At 37.1% G+C, this 23,447-nt stretch overlaps 1 protein-coding gene across 1 annotated transcript; it reads left to right on the top strand.

Annotated features, from left to right (window-relative positions):
* Positions 1-1,190: 1,190 nt before the first annotated feature.
* Positions 1,191-18,987, top strand: LOC114027099 (GTPase IMAP family member 4-like). Its single transcript, XM_027840965.1, has 4 exons — positions 1,191-1,208; positions 1,269-1,416; positions 3,382-3,417; positions 17,084-18,987. The coding sequence occupies exons 1-4, from the start codon at positions 1,191-1,193 to the stop codon at positions 18,004-18,006; spliced, it is 1,125 nt and encodes a 374-aa protein (XP_027696766.1). The 3' UTR covers positions 18,007-18,987.
* Positions 18,988-23,447: the final 4,460 nt, after the last annotated feature.

Below are 23,447 nucleotides of genomic sequence, written 5' to 3' on the forward strand. Positions count from 1 at the left end.
AAGCAAGGGAAAGGCTGGAAGGAAAGGGAATTTGGAACTAAAAATTTAAAAATTAATGTCAAAAATAAATAAACAAAATTAAAAACAAAAAAGATGTATACACTGTTGTATTTGATCATTGTGGAGATTTATATTATTCAATGATCTTTAATTGCCACATTTTTCTTTCTAATTTTTTTTAATGGGGGAGCAGGTTGAAGGGAGAGAAAAGAAGGAAGTTCAGAAGGAAATACAGAAAATGAGGGTTTTTAAAGTAATATGTGGAATTCATTATATGATAAAAATAGAAGTATAAAATGAACATTCACAATTTCATATGCAATGTTCTTTTTGTGTTCGGCTATGTATAGACTCTTTTTTGTGTTTGAGTTCAGGATAAAAAAATTTACATCTTTTTTTTTAAAAAAAAAGAATAAAATAGGAGGAGAGGAAGTGGAGACACTGATTAGTGCCACTTTTTTCAAGAATTTCAACCACCAAGCGGAGGATAGCTAGTTAGGATAACAGGATCAAGTGAGAGCTTTGAGTATTTTATATTTATGCCACAGTATATTTTCTATCTGAAACTGTTCAAATCCTGTATGAAAGTTGTTTCTTTAGACACATATTCTACAAGTTTTTTTTTTAAATTAAGACAAAGTTCTTTTCCTATTCATTTTGGGTATCAAAAGGATCATCTGTTAATGGTGGTAATATCTTAAATCTTCTCTTTCACACAAAAATGTCTTTTTCTTTCCTTTTTACCACAAAACTGCTCCATGTGAAAGGAACCTTAAAGTGAGAGCGAGCTTACAGGGCAAGAGAAGGGGGAAAGCTCACTTATCAGAAGATTTTAGTGGGAAGGGAAGACGGAGCTTGAAAATAATGTCCAGGGGAGCAAGTAGGAAAATGGCCCAAAAAGAGGCAGGTACCAAGGGACAGAGTTGGGGGGAGGAGAGAAGGAGAGAAGGAAGGAGGGAGAGAGACAGATACAGAGAGACAGAGAGAGTGCGAGACAGACACAGCAACAGAGAGAGACAGAGAGAGAAAGAGACAGAGAGACAGAGAGAGGAAATGTCTTGTTAATCCACAAATCTAATAATTAAGAGTTGGCTGCACTTTAGTCTAGACGAGTGTTTTGTGCCTAGTAAAAGTCTTTCTCCTGGTTCCTCAGCTCAGGAATCCTCTTGGCTCAAAAGATCTCGACAGGCATGAGCACACCCAGTGAGGTAACCTTAGACTTCTCTTTCTCTTAATCATCCCAGTTTCTGGAAATGGGCAGTCCTTAGGTCAGACAACTTTCATTTTCCATCTGCCTTTTGCTGCTCACACACATCCAGGCTCCAGGCACAACCCACACCAACACTGACCCCAGCTCTGAGGAGGGAGACAGAAGGCTGTGCATTTTGGTAAAGCCACAGTGCTTGGATTGGCCAGGTGAGGGGTTGGCAGCACCTCTGTGGGAGGGTGGGCTCCCTGCTCTGTCCAGGGGACAGACCTGCCCTTCTCAGACAGTCTGCTTTGTTTCTCTGCTTGCTTAACTTTGGCTCTTGTGAAGTACGTGTGTGTTGGCTGAGTGCTCACTCCCTCAAAGAGCCCCAGGGTTGGCTCCTGGAGGGCAATCCTCTCACAGCTGAATGTCCTTTCATGCTTTGCCAAATCTGTGAGTGAGGGCTCTTTTTGAGGGGAGGTGGGTGAGAAGCTGAAAACAGGCCCATTGCCTCCAGCCAAAGGGTTCTTCAAAATGATTTATAAAAGTGCTCAGATTCAAAGCACAACAAAGTGATTTTAAACCACATTGAAACCAAACTAAATATTTACCAGTTTTTCCCCCAAAATATTTTAATTCAGAGACCTGAAGAGAAATGTCAGCACCATCATATGGCAGAAATTACCATTCAGGTACAGCCATGGAGAAATGTGGAATGCCCACATTATGGGCAAATAATGTTTATTCAGAATGAACACTCCCCTTAGTTATTCACTTTATCACCTTATCCCCGTTTGACTCATTTGGGGAAATGAAAACACTGACCAGTTAGTTACTATTTAAGATCACATTGCTAATGAGTGAAGGGGATTGAATTTCAGATAAACTAGGATTGGGTTCTTTCCCCCAATCTCCAATGACCTAGTTAGTAGATACACTCCCTTGTCTATTAACACTGTTCAGGAACCTTGAATCATTCACAACTAAAGTAGAAAAGTGATATTTGTGTACCCAAGAATATTTTTTAAAATTTATTTCTTTATTGACAAAACTTTACCCTTCAAAACCCCAAAGGCAAAATATGGGCATTGTAAGCCTATACTCAAGTTTTTAAAGTTTTATTCTGATCGTGATGTAATGACAAGAGATATCAACAAAAGCAATTCTTTTAAATGTCTGTAATATACTATTCCGTGTGATGTCAGCAAAGGGATGATGGTGGGCCTCAGTTTCCTCATCGATAAAAGGAAGATATAGGGTTAGATGATATATGAAAGTGAATATATGCATTTAGAAAATCTTGTAGTTTTTGTCAAATAGGGAATTCTTTCCCATTTAATTTTTGTTTTCTGATTTATCCAACATTGGGATATTGAGTTCCATTGCTTCTGAATCTCCCTTTTCTTTTCTATTTGATTTTAAAAAATCTGAGAAAACTAGAAAGCAATCTGGCAGAAATCAGGCTTAGTCCAACATTTTTGTATTCACCAATTTTCCATTCCTACAGAGTAGTTCTGTCCCCCCAATGAAAGTCGTGGATCTTGTTCAAAACATATTTTAAACTCATTCTGCCTTTCATATATACAAAGACAGTAAAAGTTGTGTCTTCAGTAGTGGTGATGGGTTTGCCTTGAAACATCTATTCTTACACTCAACTAATGCAAAGTGTGTGAAATAGCCAGGGTAGATAGACTGATTCAGCCTGTGACCACAGACGGGTGCCAAAATAACTGCTTCCTCCTTTCCCTCTAACTCCCCTCTCACTGAGAATGAGCACATGAATTTGGCCTCATTAGTACATTCTAAATAACTGAGGTAACTTGTCACAAAAAACAAAACCTTTGACTCCGATAAAGTGTGAAGGCTACCTCTGAGTTTCAATGAATTGAGATCTCTCTGGTTCTTTTTCCCTTTTCTTATCTCCATAAATCATCCAAAGGTACCTATAAACATACCCCCAGAGAAGCAGATAGAAGGGCCATGCTTCTGTTTATTTATGGAATCCTAGTAACCAGAGGATGATATATCCACGAGGAGGGAACTCTGGAGTTTTGGGGAAATAAACCAAGGGAAGGGAAACGATTTTGGCCAGGGTCATAAAACCAATTAAAGGCAAGGGTGGGACTCTGAACTGCAGTCTCTTTTTCACTTCACCACAATTAGCAATGACTTCAAAAATTCTCTGTTTACAGAAATTCTCGACAAGACGAACCAGGGGCCAAGCCATGGTGAGCAGCAACCCAAGACTCCCCAGGGGAGCACTGGAATGGAGGGTGATTGAAATGGGATAGGGTTCCCTTTTTCTTTTGGTAACTGAGATTGTGGTCCCTTTCTAATGAGACAAAAGCTGCTCTGAATGACAGCCTCCATTTCCCTGGTCTTCCCTCAGTTTGACATCTTTCCCTCTCCCTCTGGGTCAGGCAGGGCTTTCCCCTATGTAGTGGCATCAAGGAGTGCCCTTCTTTGCTCTGGTGGTCTGAATAGCACTATATAGGTTCATGCCTCACACCTCACATTTCTCCATCAACTCTCATCCCTATGAGAAAATAAGAACCCTGGGAGATAGATAACATCTCAGACTGTGAGCCAATAGAGGTTGGGGGAGAAAGGGAAGGGGATCATTCATTCTGTCCACCCAATCTGACTGTTTTCTGTGCTGCTCTCACATTAAATGTTTTTGCACTAGAAGTAAAAAAAGTAGTTGTATTTGTGCCCAAGGGTATAAAAATACAGATGACAGAATTTTAAGTTCTAATGACAAAGGTTACTATGTGCAAACTCTTGGACCCCTTCTCAAATGCAGACAATCCACCAACCCTGGCTGCATTCTCTTTTTAAAAAAAAGTTTATTTTTTCCCCAATTACATATAAAAATAATGTTTAGCATTCATTGTTTTTCTTTTTAAGTTTTGGGTTGTAAATTTTATCCTTTCCTCCCTCCCCTCCTCCTTCCCTGAGATGGTAAGCAATGTGATATAGGTTCTACATATGCAATCATGTAAAATATTTCCATGTCAGTTACTTTGTACAAGAAGACTTGAAAGGAAAAAGGAAAGAAAGAAAGAGAAAAATAGTATGCTTTGGTCTGTATTCAGACAACATTAATTCTTTCTCTGTGATGGCAAATAGCATTTTTCATCATGAGTCCTTTGGGATTATCTTGCATGATTGTATTGCTGACAATAGCTAAGTCATTCAGAGTTCTTCAATGTACAATATTGTTGTTACTATGTACAGTGTTCTGGTTCTGTTCACTTTATATCAGTTCATGTAACTCTTTCCATGTTTTTCTGAAATCATCCTGCTTGTCATTTCTTGTGGCACAATAATATTCAATTAAAATCATATACCATAGCTTTTTCAGCAATTCCTCAATTGATGTGCATCTTCTCAATGTCCAATTCTTAGCCACCACAAAAAGGGCTGCAATAAATATATATGTACAAATAATCCCCACTTTTTAATCTCTTTGGGATATAGACCTAGCAGTGGTACTGCTGAATCAAATGGTATGCACAGTTTTATAACCCTTTGGACATAGTTACAAATAGCTTTCCAGAATAGTTAGATCAGTTCACAACCCCACTCATGGCACATTAGCATCCCAGTTTTCCCACATCCCTTCCCACATTCACAGTTTTCCTTTTCTTGTCATATTAGCTAATCTGATAGGTGTGAGGTGGTACTTCATAGCTTTTTTAAAGTACATTTCTCTAATCAACAGTGATTTAGAGCAATTTTTATGTGACTACAGTTAGCTTTGATTTCTTTGTCTGAAAACCTCTTGTTTATATCCTTTGACCATTTATCAATTAGGGAATGACTTGTATTCTTATAAATTTGAGTCAATTCTCTTTATATTGGAGAAATGAAGTCTTTATCAGAAAACCTTGCTGTAATTTTTTTCTTCCAGTTTTCTGCTTTCCTTCTCATTTTTGTTGCATTGAATTTGTTTACGCAAGAACTTTTTAATTTTTTATAACCAAAATTATCTATTTTACATTTCATAATGCTCTCTATATTTTGTTTGGTCTTCAATTTTTCTCCTATCCATAAATCTGACAGGTAAACTATTGCATTCTCTCCTAATTTGCTTAGGAAATCACCCTTTAAGTATAATTTTACCCATTTTAACCCTATCTTAGGATACAGTGAAAGATGTTTTTCTATGCCCAGTTTCTGCCATACTGTTTTCCAGTTTTCCCAGTAGTTTTTGTCAATATGAGTTTTTCTCCAAAAAGCTTGGATCTTTGTGTTCATCAAACACTAGATTACTACAGATATTTACTACAATGTATTCTGAACCTAGTCTATTCCACTGATCCACCAGTCTATTTCTTAGCCAGTAACGGATTATTTTGAAAATTACTGCTTTATAATGCAGTTTGAGATCTGGTATGAGACAAAAGCTGCTTTTAGTGATAGCTCCATTTCCTTATCTAGGCCACCTTCTTTCACGGTTTTTTTTCATTAATTCCCTTGATATTCTTGACTTTTTGTTCTTCCAGATAATTTTGTAATTATTTTCTAGCTCTATAAAATTTTATTTGGTAGTTCAGTTGGTATGGCATTGAAGAAGTAGATTAATTTAGGTAGAATTATAATTTTTATTATGTCGGTCAATCAATGAACAATTGATATTTTTCCAATTTTTCAGATCTGGCTGTTTTTGTGTGGAAAGTGTTTTCCAATTATGTTCATGTAGTTCCTGAGTTTGTCTTAGAAGGTAGATTCCCAAGTATTCTATATTGAGCAAAGGTAGTTTAAATGGAATTTCTCTTTTTAACCCTTGCTGCTGGACTTTGTTGGTAGTATATCGAAATGCTGATGGTTTATGTGAGTTTATTTTGTGTCTTGCAACTTTACTAAAGTTGTTAATTATTTCAATTAGTTTTTTTAGTTTATTCTCTAGGATCTTTTAAGGATACCATCATATCATCCACAAAGAGTGATAGTTTTATTTCCTCATTGTCTATTCTAATTCCTTCAATTTACTTTTCTTCTCTTATTGCTATAGCTAGCATTTCTAGAATAATATTGAGTAATAGTGGTGATAAAGTACATCCTTGCTTCACCCCTGATCTTACTGGGAAAGCTTCTAGCTCATCCCCATTACAGATGGTTTTGGATAAATGTTTTTTATCATTTTAATGTAAGCTCCATTTATTCCTATGCTCTCTAGTGTTTTTTTTTTAAATAGGAGTGGGTGTTGTATTTTGTTCAAAGACTTTTTCTACATCTTTTGAGATAATCATATGATTTCTGTTGGTTTTCTTATTTATATGATCAATTATGCTGATATTTTTCCTAATTTTGAATCAGCTTTGCATTCCTCATATAAATCCCAGCTGCTCATTGTGTATGATATTTGTAATCTATTGCTATATGCCTCTTGCTAGCATTTTATTTAAACTTTTTGCATCAATATTCATGAGGCAAATTGATCTATAGTTTTCTTTCATTTTTTTTTTTGAGACAATTGGGGTTAAGTGACTTGCACAGAGTCACACAGCTAGTCAGTATAGTTTTCTTTTTCAATTTTTGCTCTTCCTGTTTTAGGTATCAGCACCCTATTCATGTCACAAAAGGAATTTGGTAGAACTCCTTCACCTATTTGTCCAAATAGTTTATATAGTATTGGGATTAATTATTCTTTAAATGTTTGTTAAAATTCACTTGTGAATCTATCTGGCCCTGGGGATTTTTTTTCCTTGGGGAAATTCATTGATGGCTTGTTCAAATCCTTTTTCTAAGATTAGGTTATCTAAGTATTCTATTTCCTCTTCTTTTAATATGTACAATTTATTTTTTTGTAAATAGTCAATCATTCCATTTATATTGTCAGATTTATTGGCATATAATTAGGTAAAATAGCTCCCAATAATTGTTTTAATTTCTTCTTCATTTGTGGTGAATTCATGCCTTTCATTTTTGATACTGGTAATTTGTCCTTCTTTTCTTTTTTAAATCAAATTAATCAATGGTTTATCTATTTTATTGTTTTATTTTTCATAAAAGAAGCTTCTAATTTTATTTATTAGTTCAATGGTTTTTCTTACTCTCAATTTTATTAACCTCTCTTTTGATTTTCAGGATTTCCAAATTTAATTGGAGATTTTTCATCTGTTCTTTTTTGAGTTTTTTAAATGTATGATATAAGCATTGACATATTTAAATTTCCCTGATAAATTTGGTATGTTGTCTCATTTTGATTCTCCTTAATGAAATTATTTATTATTTCTATAATTTGTTCTTTGATTCAGTCATTCTTTAGGAACAGATTATTTAGTTTCTAATTAATTTTAATCTCCCCTTCCACTGCCTTTTTTGAATGTAATTTTTATTACATTCTCATCTGAAAAGGGTGCATTTAATATTTCTGCTTTTCTATATTTGGTTGTGAAGTTTTTATGCCTTAACACATGGTCACCTTTTGTGTAGATTCCATGTAATGCTAAGAAAAAGGAATGTTCCTTTCTATTCCTATTCAATTTTCTCCAGAGAGCTATCATATCTAAATTTCTAGACTTGTCTTCATACCCACAACATCTTTTTTGTTTATTTATCTAGTTCTGAGAGGGAAAGTTGAAGTCTCCCACTAGTATTGTTTTATTGTCTATTTCTTCCTGTAACTAATTTAAATTCTTTAAAAATGTAGATACTAGGGGGTGTAGCCAAGATGGCAGAGTACAAGCTGTGACTTGCTTGAGCTCTCTGCCAAACACCTCCAAATACTGGTAAAAAATGACTCTAAACAAATTCTAGAGCAGCAGAACTCAAAAAGAGACAGAAAAAAAACAAATTTCCAGCCCAAGACAACCTGGATAGTTGATGGGAAAGGTCTGTTTCACTGAGCTGGGAGAAGAGCACAGTTCAGCATGGGTCATGCAGGCAAAGATGGGGTACCAATCACCTCATGAAAGAGATCCCCAAAGGAAAACTCCTAGGAATATTATAGCCAAATTCAAGAGTCTCCAGGTCAAGGAGAAAATATTGCAAGCAGTCAGAAAGAAACAATTCAAGTATTGTGGAAACATAATCAGGATAACACAAGATTTAGCAGCTTATACATTAAGGGATCAGAGGGCTTGGAATATGATATTGCAGAGGTCAAAAGAACTAGGATTACAACCAAGAATCACCTACCCAGGAAAACTGAATATAATCTTTCAAGGGAAAAAATAGATGTTCAATGAAATAAAGGACTTTGAAGCATTCTTGATGAAAAGATCAGAGCTGAATGGAAAACTCGAGTTTCAAATATAAGACTGAAGAGAAGCATGAAAAGGTAAACAGGAAAGAGAAATCATAAGGGAATTATTAAAGTTGAATTGTTTATATTCTTACATGGAAAGATGATATTTGTAACTCATGAGACCTTTCTCAGTATTATAGCATTTGGAGGGAATACATACATACATACATACGTACATACATACATACATACATACACAAACACAAAGAGGGCACAGGGTGAGTTGAATATGAATGGATGATATGCCAGAAATAAAATTAAGGAGTGACAGAGAATTGTACTGGGAGGAGGAGAAAGGGAGAGGCAGAATGGGGTAAATTATCTCACATAAAACAGGCATGAAGAAACTTTTACCATGGAGGGGAAATGGGGGAGGTGAGAGGGAATGAATCAATCTTACTCTCATCAGATTTGGCTTAAGAAGAGAATAGCATAAACACTAAATCGGGTATGGAAATCTATCTTACCATACAGGAAAATAGGAAGAAAGGGGATAAGTGGAGGGATGATAGAAGGGAGAGCAGATTGGGGGAGGGGGCAATCAGAAGCAACACTTTTGAGGAGGGACAGAATCAAAGGAGAGAATAGAATAAACAGGAGAGCAGGATAGGATGGAAGGAATTATAGTTACTCTTTCACAATAGGACTATTATGGAAGTGTTTTGCATGACTACACATGTATAACCTATATCAAATTGCTTGCCTTCTCAATGAGGGTGAGTGAGGAGGGAGGAAAGGAGAGAATTTGGAACTGAAAGTTTTACAAATGAATGTTAAAAATTGTTTTTACATGCAACTGGAAAATAAGAAAAACAGGCAATGGGGTATAGAAATCTATCCTGCCCTACAGGAAAACAAAAGGGAAAGGGGATAAGAGAAGGGAAGGATGATAGAAGAGAGGGAAGATTGGGAGAAAGGGTATTCAGAATCCATGCCATCTTGGGGTAGAGAAGAGTGGAGAGATGGGGAGAAAATTTGGAACTCAAAATCTTGTGGAAGTCAATGTTGAAAACTAAAAATAAATAAATAAATTTTAAAAAATGTAGATGCTATACTATTTAGTGCATATATATTTAGTATTGATATTACTTCATTTTCTATGTTACCTTTTTAGCAAGATATAGTTTTCTTCCTTATATCTTTTTTATTTTTGCTTTTTCTGAGATCATAATTGCTATCTCTGCTTTTTTTTTGCACTTCAGCTGAAGAGCAATAGATTCTGCTTTAGCCCCTTACATTTATTCTGTGTATGTCTCTGTGCTTCAAATGTGTTTCTTGTAAGCAGCATATTGGAGGATTCTGATTTTTAATCTATTCTGCTATCCGCTTCCATTTTATGGGTGAGTTCATCCCATTCAAATTTACAGTTATGGTAACTAACTGTGTATTTCCCTCCATCCTATTTTCCTTTTGTTTATCTTTCTCTCTCTCTTGCCTTTCACCCTGTCCCTCCTCACAAGTGTTTTACTTCTGATCATTGTTTTATACAATCTGTTCTCCCTTCTATCAGGCTCCACCTTCACTGACCACCATCTCTTTTTATTTCCCTATAGGGTAAGATAAATTTCTATACCCAACTGAGTGTGTATGTTATTCCCTCTTTGAGCCAATTCTGATGATAATAAAATTCAAGCATTGGCTGCAATCCCCTAACCTCCATTTTCCTCTCTACTGTAATAGCTCTTTCACATTTCTTTTATGTGAGATCATTTACTCCATTCTATGTCCTCCTTCACTTTTCTCCCAGTGTAATCTTCTTTCTCACCCCTTAATTTTGTTTTTTTATATAATTTCATCATAGTCATTTTACACCCACACCCTCTGCCTTTTTATACTCCTAATTGCCCTTTTAGCAATAAAGTACTTAAGAGTTACAAATATCTTCTTGCCATGTAGGAACATGAACAGTTTAACCTCATTGAATTTCTTGTGTTTTCTTTCTTAACTTTTTATATTTCTCTTGAGTCATATATTTGAAGAATACTATTCCTAGGAGTTTTCCTTTGGGGATCTTTTTCATGAGGTGATTGGATTTTTATAGCACAATAGTATTCTATCATAATTATATACCACAACTAGTTCATTCAATTCCCAATTAATAGGCATCCCCTCAATTATCAATTCTTTGCCACTAGAAAGGAGTTGCTACAAATGTTTTTGTACATATAGGTCATTTTCCTTTTTTGTCTTTTATCTCTTTTGGGATATGGACCTCATAGTGGTATTGCTGGGTCAAAGGGTCAAAGGAATGTAAAGAGCTTAACCTTATCAAGTGCCTTAAGGTTTCTCTTTCCTGTTTACCTTTTTATACTTCTCTTGAGTCTTGTATTTGAAAGTCAAATATTTTATTCAGCTCTGGTATTTTCATCAGGAACACTTAAAATACTCTATTAAATTTAATGTTCATGTTTTCTCTTGAAGGATTATACTCAGTCTTACAGGTTTGGTGATTCTTGGTTGTAATCCTAACTCCTTTGTCATCTGATACTTTAATGCAGAAGCTGCTAAATTTTGTGTTATCCTCACTATGGCTCCACAATACTTGAATTGTTTTTTTTTTCTGGATGCTTGTAATATTTTCTCCTTGACCTGGGAGCTCTGGAATTTGGCTATAATATTCCTGGGAGTTTTCTTTTTTGGGATGTCTTTCAGGAAATTATCAGTGGATTCTTTCCATTTCTATTTTACCCTCTGATTCTAGAATATCACAGCAAGTTTCCTTGATAATTTCTTGAAAGATGATGTCTAGGCTTTTTTTCTTTTTATCATGACCTTCAGGTAGTCCAATAATTTTAAAATTATCTTTCCTGGATCTATTTTCTGGGTCACTTGTTTTTCCCAAGACATGTTTCACATTGTCTTCTATTTTTTTTCATTCTTTTGGCTTTGTTTTATTGTTTCTTGATGCCTAATAAAGTTATTAGTTTCCATTTACTCAATTCTAATTGTTAAGGATGATTTTCTTCAGTGAGTTTTTGTATCACCTTTTTTCTTTGGTCAATTTTACTTTTAAAGTTATTTTCTTCAGTGAATTTTTGTGCTTCTTTTTTCATTTGGCCAAGTCTGCATTTTAAGTAGTCCTTGTCTTCAATGAACTTTTGTATATCTTTTTTCCATTTGGCTAATTCTGTTTTTCAAGGCATTCCTCTCATTGGAATTTTGTATTTCTTTTACCATTTGACCTAGTCTGTTTTTTTAAGGTGTTTTTTTCCCCAGTATATTTTGTGCCTCCATTACTAAGCTGTTTGCTGGTTTTTTTCATGATTTTCTTGCATCACTCTAATTTATCTTCCCAATTTTTCCTCTACTTCTCTTATTTGATTTTTAAAATCATTTTTGCACTCTTCCATGGCCTGAGGTCAATTCATTATTTTTCTTGGAGACTTTGGATGTAGGAACTTGTCTTCTCTGAGTGTGTAATTTTGATCTTCCCTGTCACTGTAGTAACTTTCTATAGTCAGGATCTTTTTCTGTTTTTTTCTCACTTTTCCTGCCTATTTCTTAACTTTTAACTCTTTGCTAAAGTGGGACCCTGCTTTCAGGGTGGAAGGCACATTTTCCCAAGCTTCAGGGATTTTTTGTAGCTGTTTTCAGAGATACTTCTAGGAATCTGTATGTTTTCCATTCTTCCAAGGTTGTATGATCTAAGGAGAGACTTATTTGCTTTCCTCCTGGCCTATATGTGATCACAAGCACTCTTTTCTGCTTTGGAATTGTGACTAAGGTCCCCATTCCCTTGTAGCAGCAATCTCTGATGTGCTAGAGTTCCTCCTCACCCTGGGACTACTACAACTTGGATCTGAGTATGGGCAAAGTAACAGAGTCTTGCCCCCTGTGCCAGCAAAGAGACACCTGTAATCTCATTTTAACCAATTATTTGACCCCCCTTAGCATCTGTGGGTTGAGAGCTCCAAAAGCAGTCACTGGCTCTGCTGATTCATTCACTCCCAACAACTGCTCCTGGTTTGCTGGAGCCTGTTCTATGTTGACACAGCCTGCAATGGACTGCTCCACTCCCACCCTGGTGCAACAGACCTTTCCTGCTGATCTTCTAAGTTTTCTTGGACTGGAAAATTGTTTTACCCCTTCCCCTATTGTGGGTTCTGTCACTCCAGAATTTGATTTGAGGTGTTATCTAAAGATGTTCAGAGCTATTTTAGGGAGAGCTCAGCCAAGTCCTTGCTTTTACTCCACCATTGTGGCTCTGCCTCCCACAATTTTAATTTTTAAGGATTTTCTTCAGTAAGCTTTTGTACCTCATTTTCTATTTGGCTAATTCTATTTTTAAAGAGTTATTTTCTTCATTGAATTTTTGGTTCTCTAGATTACAACCTTCCAGAACAGATCCAAACTAAGACACGCTATGTGTAAGTGAATGGATGGATGCATGAATGCATGATCACATTATGTGATCAAGTCTTTGGTTGGAAAGAAGCCATACCAGAGCACTGAATGAGGACCAAAAAAAAAAAAAATCTAAAATAGCTAACTGCCTGAAGATTACACCTATGCTCTGTGATTGATTAGTTCACTAAGAAGTGGGACAAAGATGGTGGAGTAGTAGGAAAAAATATAGTCAAACTCTCTGTCACCCACAATTCCTCCATGAAGATCTAGAAAAATGCATCAGACTGAGTACAAATATCACATTCTGGTAATAAGTACTGAATCAAGAGAAACCACCTAAACTTTGTTGTTAGGGCCTCATGGCCTTGTTATATATAAAACTCAAAGAAGCTCCAGATGTCTGCAGTAAGGGCATCACAACACCAAATTTTGATGTTGAGATGATGTAGACATATTAATTTTGAAGTTTTACCAACAACTTTGAGATGATCTGGATACATTAATAAACTAACCCCAATGTGGTACAGATCATACATACATACATACACACACACACACACACATACATATATATAGACATATATATACATATAAGTATACATATGCATATATATACACATCCATCTATAACTATCTATCTACCTATCTACCTACCTACCTATCTATCTATCTATCTACATATCTGAGACCTTAAACTCCTGCTCCCAAAGTACTCTTTCATCTACATCAGGTCCATGTTGCTGAATGCTCCCAACTGTAATCCATGGTAACATGAATGATTGCCTCTCCCCCTCTCCTTCTTCCCTGTGCTACTTACCTTCCTCCACCCTCTTCCCTGTCTCCATGCCATCTGCTTCTATACCTATATCTCTGCTTGTCTTTGTACTTTCTGAGCCTTTTTGTGCCTACCTTTTGTGCCTTATTAAAATGTGATTGTAGCTTAATTTCCCACTGCCATTGTGATCTTTCCTGGCAAGTACTCATAGAACCAGGCGTGCCTGCCCTATTTCATAAGTTCATGAATTAATTAGCAATTCAACTATCTTTTAATTAAACATTATTTAAAAATTTTAAACCCATTATGAGCTTGTGGACCATACCAGTACAAATCATGGACTTTAGTTTGCCTTAGTTTGCCAACCTCTAGTTAAAAAGAAACTCCAGATTCTCCTCCTAATGGAATGAAAGTAACTTTAGTTTTATCACTACAAACAAAACTCTGATCTCTTTCAGAATTGGACTTTTTATTATTTTTATTTTTATTGAAAAGAAATAGATTAGAAGGGGCAGAGCCAAGATGGCAATGTAAAGGCGGGCCCTCCTCTGAGCTCTCACAAATTTCCCTCCAAATAACTTTAAAATAATGCTTCCAATTGAATTCTGGAGTGGCAGAACCAAAAAAGTGTTGGGGCAAAATTATTTTACAGCCCAGGACAACTAAGGTTAGTGGGAAAATTCTGTCTCAGAAAGGTGGTAGTTGGACCTGAAGCACAGAGACCATGCAGTATAGACTGAGTCAGAGTGCTAGCACCAGACCTTGGAGGCAGTTCATTAGCATCAACAATAGCATCTTCAAGAGCTCTCAACCCACAGGTAGTAAGGGGTTTGGACAACTAGTCAGGAGATTACAGGCGGTCCTTTGTTGGCACTGGGCGCAGGACTCTTTTGCATTGTGCATATACAGTTCTCAGTTGCAGTTCCAGAGCTAAGAGGAGCACTAGCTAATTAGCACTTGTAACTCCAAGAATGACAAAGCCCTGGTTACAGTTCTAGGATGTAGAAGAGTGCTTGTGGTAGCTCAAAGACTAGAACACAAAGCAGGAGACCAGTCACCTCACCACTCCTTAGATCATATCATCTTGGAAAAACCAAACAGACCCCCGCCCACCAAAGCTAGCTCTGAAAACAGCAATAAGAAGAGCTTGAAGCTAAGGACAGTACCTCTTCCATCCTAAGAGCAGGACCCAATGTTAACCTAAAGATAAAAGTCAAGAAATAGGCTAAAAAAGTGATCTGATCATGAAAAGTTACTATGGTGACAGGGAAAATCAAGATTCAGACTCAGAAGAAGACAACAAAGCCAAAATTACTACATGCAAAGCTTTAAAGAAACATATAAATTGTTCAAAGACCCAAAAATAATTCATGGAAGAGCTCAAAAAGGATTTTAAGAATGATATAAGAGAAGTAGAGGAAAAATTAAGGAAAGAAATGGCAGTGACACAAGAAAATTATGAAAAGAGAGTCAATGGTTTGTTAAAAGAGGCACAAAAATACTGAAGAAAATAACATCTTAAAAACAGAATTGGTTGAATGTCTAAAAAAGGCACAAAAATCCAATGAAGAGAAGAAATTCTTAAAAAGAAGAATTGGGCAACTGGAAAAAGATGTACAAAAATTTACTGAAGAAAAGAATTCCTTAATAAGCAAAATTGACTAAATAGAAAAGTAGATACAAAAGCTCACTGAAAAAGAGCAATTTCTTAAAAATGAGAATTGTGTAAGTGGAAGATAATGACTCCATGAGACATTAGGAAGCAATAAAACAAAGTCAAAAGAATGAAAAAAAAAGAAGAAAATGTAAATGTCTCATTGGAAAAACAACTTACCTGGAAAACAGATCAAGGAGAGATAATTTAAGAATTATTGTACTCATTATCAAATTCATTATTTTAAAAAAAAAAGGCAGCTAAGTGGTACAGTAGATAGAGAATCAGGCCTGGAGTCAGGAAGACTCATCTTCCTAACTTCAAATCTGGCCTCAGACACTTACAAGCTGAGTGACCCTGGCCAAATCACTTAATCCTGTTTGGCTCAGTTTCCTCATCTGTAAAATGAGCTGGAGAAGGAAATGCAAAGCCACTCTAGTATCATTTCTGCCAACAAAACTTCAAATGGGGTCACAAAGTTGGACATGACTGAAAAATGACTGAGCAATAACATGATAAAAAAAGTACCTAGACATCACATTTCAAAAAATTGCCAAAGAAAACTGCCCTAATATGACAAATATTGGAGAGAATGTGGAAAAATTGGGCCACTAATGCATTGTTGGTAGAGTTGTGAACTGATCCAGCCATTCTGTAGGGCAATTTGTAACCACGCCCCAAAGGCTATAAAACTGAGTACACCCTTTCACCCAATAATACCACTACTAGTATCCCAAAGATATAAAAAAAGAAACCATATGTAAAAATGTTTATAGAAACTCTTTTTGTAGTGTCAAAGAATTAGAAATCAAGGAGATTCCAATCAGTTGGGCAATGGCTAAACAAGTTATGATACATAATTGTGATGGAATACTATTGTACTATAAGAAATGACAAGCAGGATGTTTTCCCAAAAACCTGGGAATACATATGAATATGCAAAATGAAGTGAACAGAATAAGAACACTGTACCCAATAACAACATTATTGTAAGATGATCGACAGTGAATGATTTAGTTGTTCTCAGCAATACAATGATCCAAGACAATTCTGAAGAACATATGATGAAAAATGCTAGCCACCTTCAGAGAAAGAACTGAGGGAGTTTGAATACAGATTGAATCATACTTTTAAAACTTTATTTTTCTTGCATTTTTTAACCTGTATCTTCTTTCACAATGTGTTAATATGGGAAATTTTGTATGGTGGGACATGTATTATCTACATAAAATTGCTTGCCTTCTCAAGGAGGGGAAATGGGAGGGAGGCAGGGAAAGAATTTGGAACTCAAAATTTAAAAAAATGTTTAAAATTGTTTTACATGTAATTGAGAATTTAAAAAAAAAAATTGAAAGAAACAGATTGGACCAATGTTTTAAGTAAAACCAAGGATTTCAGATATAAATATAGTTAAAAGATTATTTCTTAATATTCCCAGAGACACAATTCTATATGCTTTCAAAGGTAGTTGGGGGGAGAGGTTAGAGAGAATAATAACCACTACAATAAGAATATTACCTAAAATTTGTACACTACTTTAAGGCTAGTGACAAGCTTTATATACATTACCTCATTCATTCCTTATAGTAACTCTGTGAGTTAATTAATTAAATGGAAACATGTGAGGGTAAATCAACAAAAGCCTCAATACTATGTGCCACCAGGTAACTAAAAGGTGAACCTATTTCTGAGCCAGAGTTTTAGCATGCTTCTTGCTAGAGAAGGACCTAATGCCAGAGTGCATGTGATTCTGAGGCTGAAGCTAAGAGTAGAGACATGGCTACACTGGGTGGGAAGAAGGACTGAAAGGATAGCAGTTGAAGGTAGAGTTTAACGTTATCATTCTCATTACCCACATCTCAGGTTATGGAAACCAAGACCTCAGTAAGAAGCAACTGAGACTTGTCCTGGTGGGTAAAACAGGAGCTGGGAAAAGTGCAACAGGGAACAGCATCCTTGGTAAAAGAGTATTTGAGGCAAGACTAGCAGCAAAGTCAGTGACCAAGAACAGTGTGAAAACAAGCAGATGGTGGAATGAGAGAGAAATTGTAGTTGTGGATACTCCTGGGATTTTTGACACCCATGTGTCTGATGTGGACACATCAGAGGAACTCAGCCGCTGTCTCATTGTGTCCTCCCCTGGGCCTCATGCCATTATCCTGGTGGTGCCACTCACTCGTTACACCAAGGAAGAACAAGATGCGGTAAAGAAGATCCTGGGAATTTTCGGTTCCAAAGCCAAGGAATACATGATCCTTTTATTGACCCGGAAGGATGATTTGGAAGGTGCTGATTTGAATCAATATTTATGTGAAACTAAGAATGAAGCTTTGAAAGTCCTGATAGGCCAGTTTGATGGAAGATACTGTGCATTCAACAACCGAGCAACTGGAAGTGAGCAGGAGGCCCAGCTAAGAGACCTTCTGCATTTGGTTGAGGAAGTAGTACAGAATAATGGAGGCTCTTGCTACACAAACCAGATGTATCAACTAGCTGAGGAGAAGATTCAGAAAGAAACTGAAGCATTGCAAAGATCCTACATGCAAGACCTGGAAAGACTGAAAAAGGAAATAAGACAGGAATATGAAGAAGAAATCAAAAACTTAAAGAATAAATTGGAGCAAAAAGAAAGAAAAGAAAAAATGTACAGGGATCTTTCAGAAAAAGAAGATTTCTATACAAACAAGCAAAGAGTTGCCAGAGATGAGGTTGTGAGCCAAAATAAATTCATTGAAAGAATAATAAATATGTTGAAATCTACCATTCAAAACGTATTTAAGGCTTAAAGAAAACCATCTTTTACTCTATGCTCTAGCTTCTTCTATTAATCCTCAGCCGCTGCCTCATTGTGTCCTCCCCTGGGCCTCATGCCATTATCCTGGTGGTGCCACTCACTTGTTACACCAAGGAAGAACAAGATGCAGTAAAGAAGATCCTGGGAATTTTCGGTTCCAAACTACACTGCTGCCTCTTTTTTTTAATTAATATTTCAGGGAAATTTTTTTCTAATAAAAGAGAACAAGGTACCAACTAGATCCTGAACCTCATGCACGTTTCCATTTCTAATGACATCAAGAAACATTTCATATTAGCTAATCTAACTGACTTTTGGCATTTATCTCATATTAATGAAGTGATATTCCAAGGGTGAGGAGATGAAATCATATTCAATTATCTTCATATTCAGTCAGCCTATAAGGCTGGAGTTGCCCAGAGAATTCCTATATTATAATCATATGACCTATCTCATTATTCCTTTACTGAAGTTTATAAAATTCTCTCGTTGGTTGTTAATGATACTAAAAATAATGGAGATGATGATGATGACAACTAATTTATAGAGCTTTTTAGAATTTACAAAGTCTTTCCTTCCAGAAACTTTGTAAGACTATGGCACGTATCATCTCCATTTTACAGATGAGGAAACTGAGACTCAGAAAGACTAAATAAGTTACTCATTGTCATATACTTAGTAAATGTACAGAATAATATTCAAATCTGCATCTCTTCTCACTCCATGTCCAACACTTTTTCTATTATAATGTCACCCTTCCTGCTAAATTACTGTTGGTTAAATGTGTCAGAATTTAATCTGCCTGGTATATACAGTATATAATGATGGGATAAATGGAGTGACCAAATTGTAATGACCAGAGAAGGTAAAAGAAAGAAATTGACTCAGAAGATGGGAAACTGTACTTCGATGTATTTATTCTCATTCTACTAGATTATATGCTTTAAATAATAAAAGTTCATATTTGTCATTTTCCAGGAGTTATTTCTGTGGGGTGTTGGCATGAGGACAATTTGGGGAGAGTACATCGCCATATTATCTAGACAAATGTAGGAAGATCCCTTCCAGGTAAAATTTCAGGTTGTCTTGTGGGCAAGAGTTGGTTTATTCCCCATGGTAATGACCCTTGCTTTGCAGTTCTTCATGGTCAGTGCCCATTGACCTTTCTTGGACCTATTCTCTGCTGACCACACCCATTCCCAAGGGCTCTTCTCTCTAGTTTCAGGAGGTAGATTTTTTAAAAAAAAAGATATTTATTAATTTTTAGTCACATTGGTTGGGTCTTGCCTTGGATCAGAGCTTCGGTTATTTGTAATAGCACATTCTCCTGAAGTCAGATCCTCATAGTTGAATGACAGAACCTCTTAATTCAGAACAACATCCTGGAGAACATTTCTTTGGATCCTTGATGGTTCTTCAAGCTTCTATTTGTCCTCCCATGTTCATTCTCTCAACTTCTACTTGATATCAAGATTTAGGGATCTGATAGCATGTCTCTTACAGATCCTAAAAATATCTCAGACTAAATCCTTGGTCATTATAATATGCTCTTAGAAAAACATGGTGCCTGTATGATGAAGTGATATTATCCTCACTCTTTCATCTACAACTCTTGTCATTCTGACAAGTGTATATATGTCTGCCAGGTAGTGGAATTCTGATTTGCAGTGGGCCATAGAACAATGGCCATTTGCGATCAAGTACTGGATTTCAAAGGCTTGCCTGTTTGTTTTTCAAGTCAGCTGTTGATGGCATGATGGCGAATGGCTTCAAGATCATGATATAAGATGATCATCAGTTGAAGATCCTGAGGTTATTTACTCTGGAGAACAAAAGATTTGGGGTTGGATTGGGTTGGACCTAATAAGTATCTTCAGGTTTTGGAAGGGCTATCATGTGGAAGACAGATTAGACTTGTAGTTTTTCTTGGTCCCAGATGGAAGAACTAGAAATAATGAGTGGACATTCCAGAGGCAGATTCTGGCTCATTGTAAGGAAATGTTAAAAACTTATTCTATCCAAGAATAGAATAGGCTGCCTCTGGAGCTGATGGGCTTCTCCTAACTTAAGGTCTTCAAATGACCTCTGGAGAAGTATTTTGAGGTAATGATATAAAGAGATTGTCCATCAGGTATGGATAAGTTGTACTCCCTCCCTGCATCCCTGGGAGCTCAAAATCACATCCCAAAACCCTTTCCAAGGAGCTTTGAAGTCAAAACTGTTTTCATAATAATGCTAAGACATTTTCATTTCCAATATGTTAAATATTGCTAGGTATAACCCACAAAAACAAAAACTTATTGAAGTCTTCAATAATCTTTATAATATAAAGGAGTCCTGAGGGCAAAAAGTTTGGCAACTCCTCTTATATATTATAAACCATAGCCACAGCTGGCACCAAGTTGGATGTCTCTTTTCCTTCCTCCACTGCCCCAGGAACTATGATGTTACCTGGAACATTTCAGCCAGAACTGGTGCCCAGAAAAACTGCCCTGCCCCTTCTCTGCCCCTACCTCCCATCTTCCTGCCAATGCCTCCTTTTCCTCTTCTGGTGATACATTGACATACCATATCTACCTTTGTCTGAGTGGTTTGAAAACTCCCTTCCTACTTCAACCCTTAGGTACATTGTCCATTTTCCAATGGTCATAGTTCAATCATGGAATTTCCCCGAAATGTTAATTAAAAAACGAGGCAGCAGTGTAGTTTAGTGGATATGGAGCTGGAAGCAGGAAAATCTAGGTTTAAGACCTATTTTTGTCACATCTTATCTGGTTTAATTAAGTTTCCAATGCTATAGGCAACTCTCTAAGACTGGAAGTTATAGAGAAAATAATAACCACACAACTCAAATGTCAGGGCAACAACAAAGTAGCATTTGGTCAAAAACAGACAGATCCTACCAACACCCCAGTAGGAGTGGAGGAGGAGGAATGCATCTGCCTCTGGAACCCAGCCCTCCTTTTTGCAGGGCAAGATGAACCTGTCAATCCTATGGAGATGAGGATGTTGGAGCTAACCTCCGAAAAAGAGTGCCCATGAATCCTGCCTCCAAGCTAGCCTCCCCCCCACAAAATTCTCCCCCCATCCCAGTTACCCCTCCCTTCTGAAGAAGATCTGGATTATCAGTCAGAAAACCAGCATGTGCTCACATCTAGGTCTTCATTGACTGACCCTCATGGTGGAGTGAAGACTGCTCTGTTGCAGCTCCATGCTCTACATCAGACCCAGGATGAACCCAAAATGGAAATAAATATGATTTATCAAGCAGGCTATACCTATGTTCCAACTTCAGACAACAAGGATAATTTTGCCTCCTCTTCTTTCTCTAATGTAAATGATGGTTTAGGAAGTGGATCTCTTTCCAGTCTGAGAAAGATGAAGCTTCATTGCAGACTTAGAAATACAGTATTTGGAGACCAACAGCATGGCTTCATCTCATTCTGGTGGCCACCTCAGTTGCCTGCCTTTTCAGAATCCTTCTCCAGCTCAGTAGCTGGGTAAGGAGACATGTACTTCAACACTGGTTCCATGTTATTTAGTGGAGATAAAGACCACAGATTTCAGTATAGTTACAGTGCAATTGCAGCTCTGGCCAATTGCAGGGACCCTGCCATAGGGCCTGAGAGCATTCACTCTTTGCCAGCCAAGATGCACAACTCCAACCATTGGGGCAATTTACAGGAAAGCCCAGTGAGCTCTGGCCTTCTGCACAGACAAACATGGCCTTCCCACTGCCTCCAGGGCCCTGGTTATTCCCAAAAATCCAGGTTATACATTAGTACATCTACAAGCAGAGGGTGAGGCAGAGGGTTGCCCTACTGAGTAACTGTTTTTCCTCAGGCACACCATTTTTATCTGGAAAGACTTTTCTGAGCTGCAATTTTAAGCAACAATCCAGTAGATTTGAGTAATGTTAATTCAACAACAGCTTTATTTTGTATGTGGAAAAGGGTCTTGCATAGAATAGCTAAAAAAAAATCTTACACACAAAAAACTCAGCTTGGATTAAATTCATGCTGTTCTGAAAACTAGATCTCTGGACTGTACATCTTCAGATTGTATTTAGCAATTTTATTTTGTATTTTTGCAGGTATTAGTGTACCTAAACTTGGGGACACAAGCATTTTATGACCCTATTGCAGATCTTCTGAACTATAAACATCTGTACTTTTTCTTTGTAAGTTTGGACCACCTTTTATGTAAAAACAAAGTTTGCCAAGAATCAGAAAGGGCACTGAATTATTAGGTATTTTTCTTTTTACAAATCTACATTTACCCCAATGTCACTGTCAGTCTTTGTACCTTCTTTCAATGTGGTTGTGAAAGTTGTGCTTCATGTTCATTTTAGAAAATAGAACACAATCTTTTTCTTGATGCAACAGTTCTGTAAAAAAAAAAAAGGCAGGGGGGCGGAGCCACGATGGCAGAGTAAAATCAGTGATTTACTTGAGCTTTCCCCCAAATCCCTCCAAATACCTATAAAAAATGGCTCTAAACAAATTCTAAAGCAGCAGAACACACAAAAAGACATAGTGAAACAAATTTCCAGCCCAAGACAACCTGGATGGTTGATCAGAAAGGCATATTGCACTGGGCTGGGAGAGGAACACAGGTGGGCATGGGTGCGCAGGCCTCAGCGAAACTGGAGCAGGTCTCAGAGGACTGAATCGTGGGCAGTTGTGGCAGTTTCCAGACTTCTCAACCCATGAATGCCAAAGACAACTTAGAAAGTCAGTGGGAAAAGTCTGTTTCTACGGTGAGAAAGAAGCGCAGGGTCCCAGCCCCATTCCCTGAGCTTGGCCCCGGGGTGGTGGCTGCCTCCTGAGCTTCTGGCCCACAGACTGAGGGGGAATCGAATGGCTGAACAGAGGGGTATTGCAGGTATCTCTCTGCTGGTGCAGGATTCTCATGCTTTGCCCATGCTTGGATCTAGGTCACAGTTCTAGGTGGCAGTCCTGGGGAGAGGAGGAGTGCTGGTGTGGTAGAGCTTGTGGTGGCTGTGGAAAGGAAATCTTCCTCACAGTTCCAAGGCAGAAAAGAGTGCTTGTGGTCACTCATAGGGCAGAGCACAGGCCAGGATAGGAGTAAACACCTCGTCCTTGATCATAGCACCTTGAAAGAACTGAAAATTTACAGGTCCCTAGAAGTATCTCTGAAAACAGCTGCACAAAACTCCTGAAGCTTGGGAAAGTGCATTCTCCACACTGGAAACAGACCCCCTACCTTAACAAAGAGTTTATAACTCAAGTAATTGGATGGGATCATGAGCAAGCAGCACAAAAGGAGTCAGACTATATTATCTTACTTTGGTGACAAAGAAGATCAAAACATACAACCAGAAAAAGACAATGAAGTCAAAGCTCCTACATCCAAAGCCTCCAAGAAAAATGTGAATTGGTCCCAGGCCATGGAAGAGCTCAAAAAGGATTT

Source organism: Vombatus ursinus, unplaced genomic scaffold (genome assembly GCF_900497805.2).
Source record: "Vombatus ursinus unplaced genomic scaffold, bare-nosed wombat genome assembly UNPS02014852.1, whole genome shotgun sequence".
NCBI lineage: Eukaryota > Metazoa > Chordata > Mammalia > Diprotodontia > Vombatidae > Vombatus > Vombatus ursinus.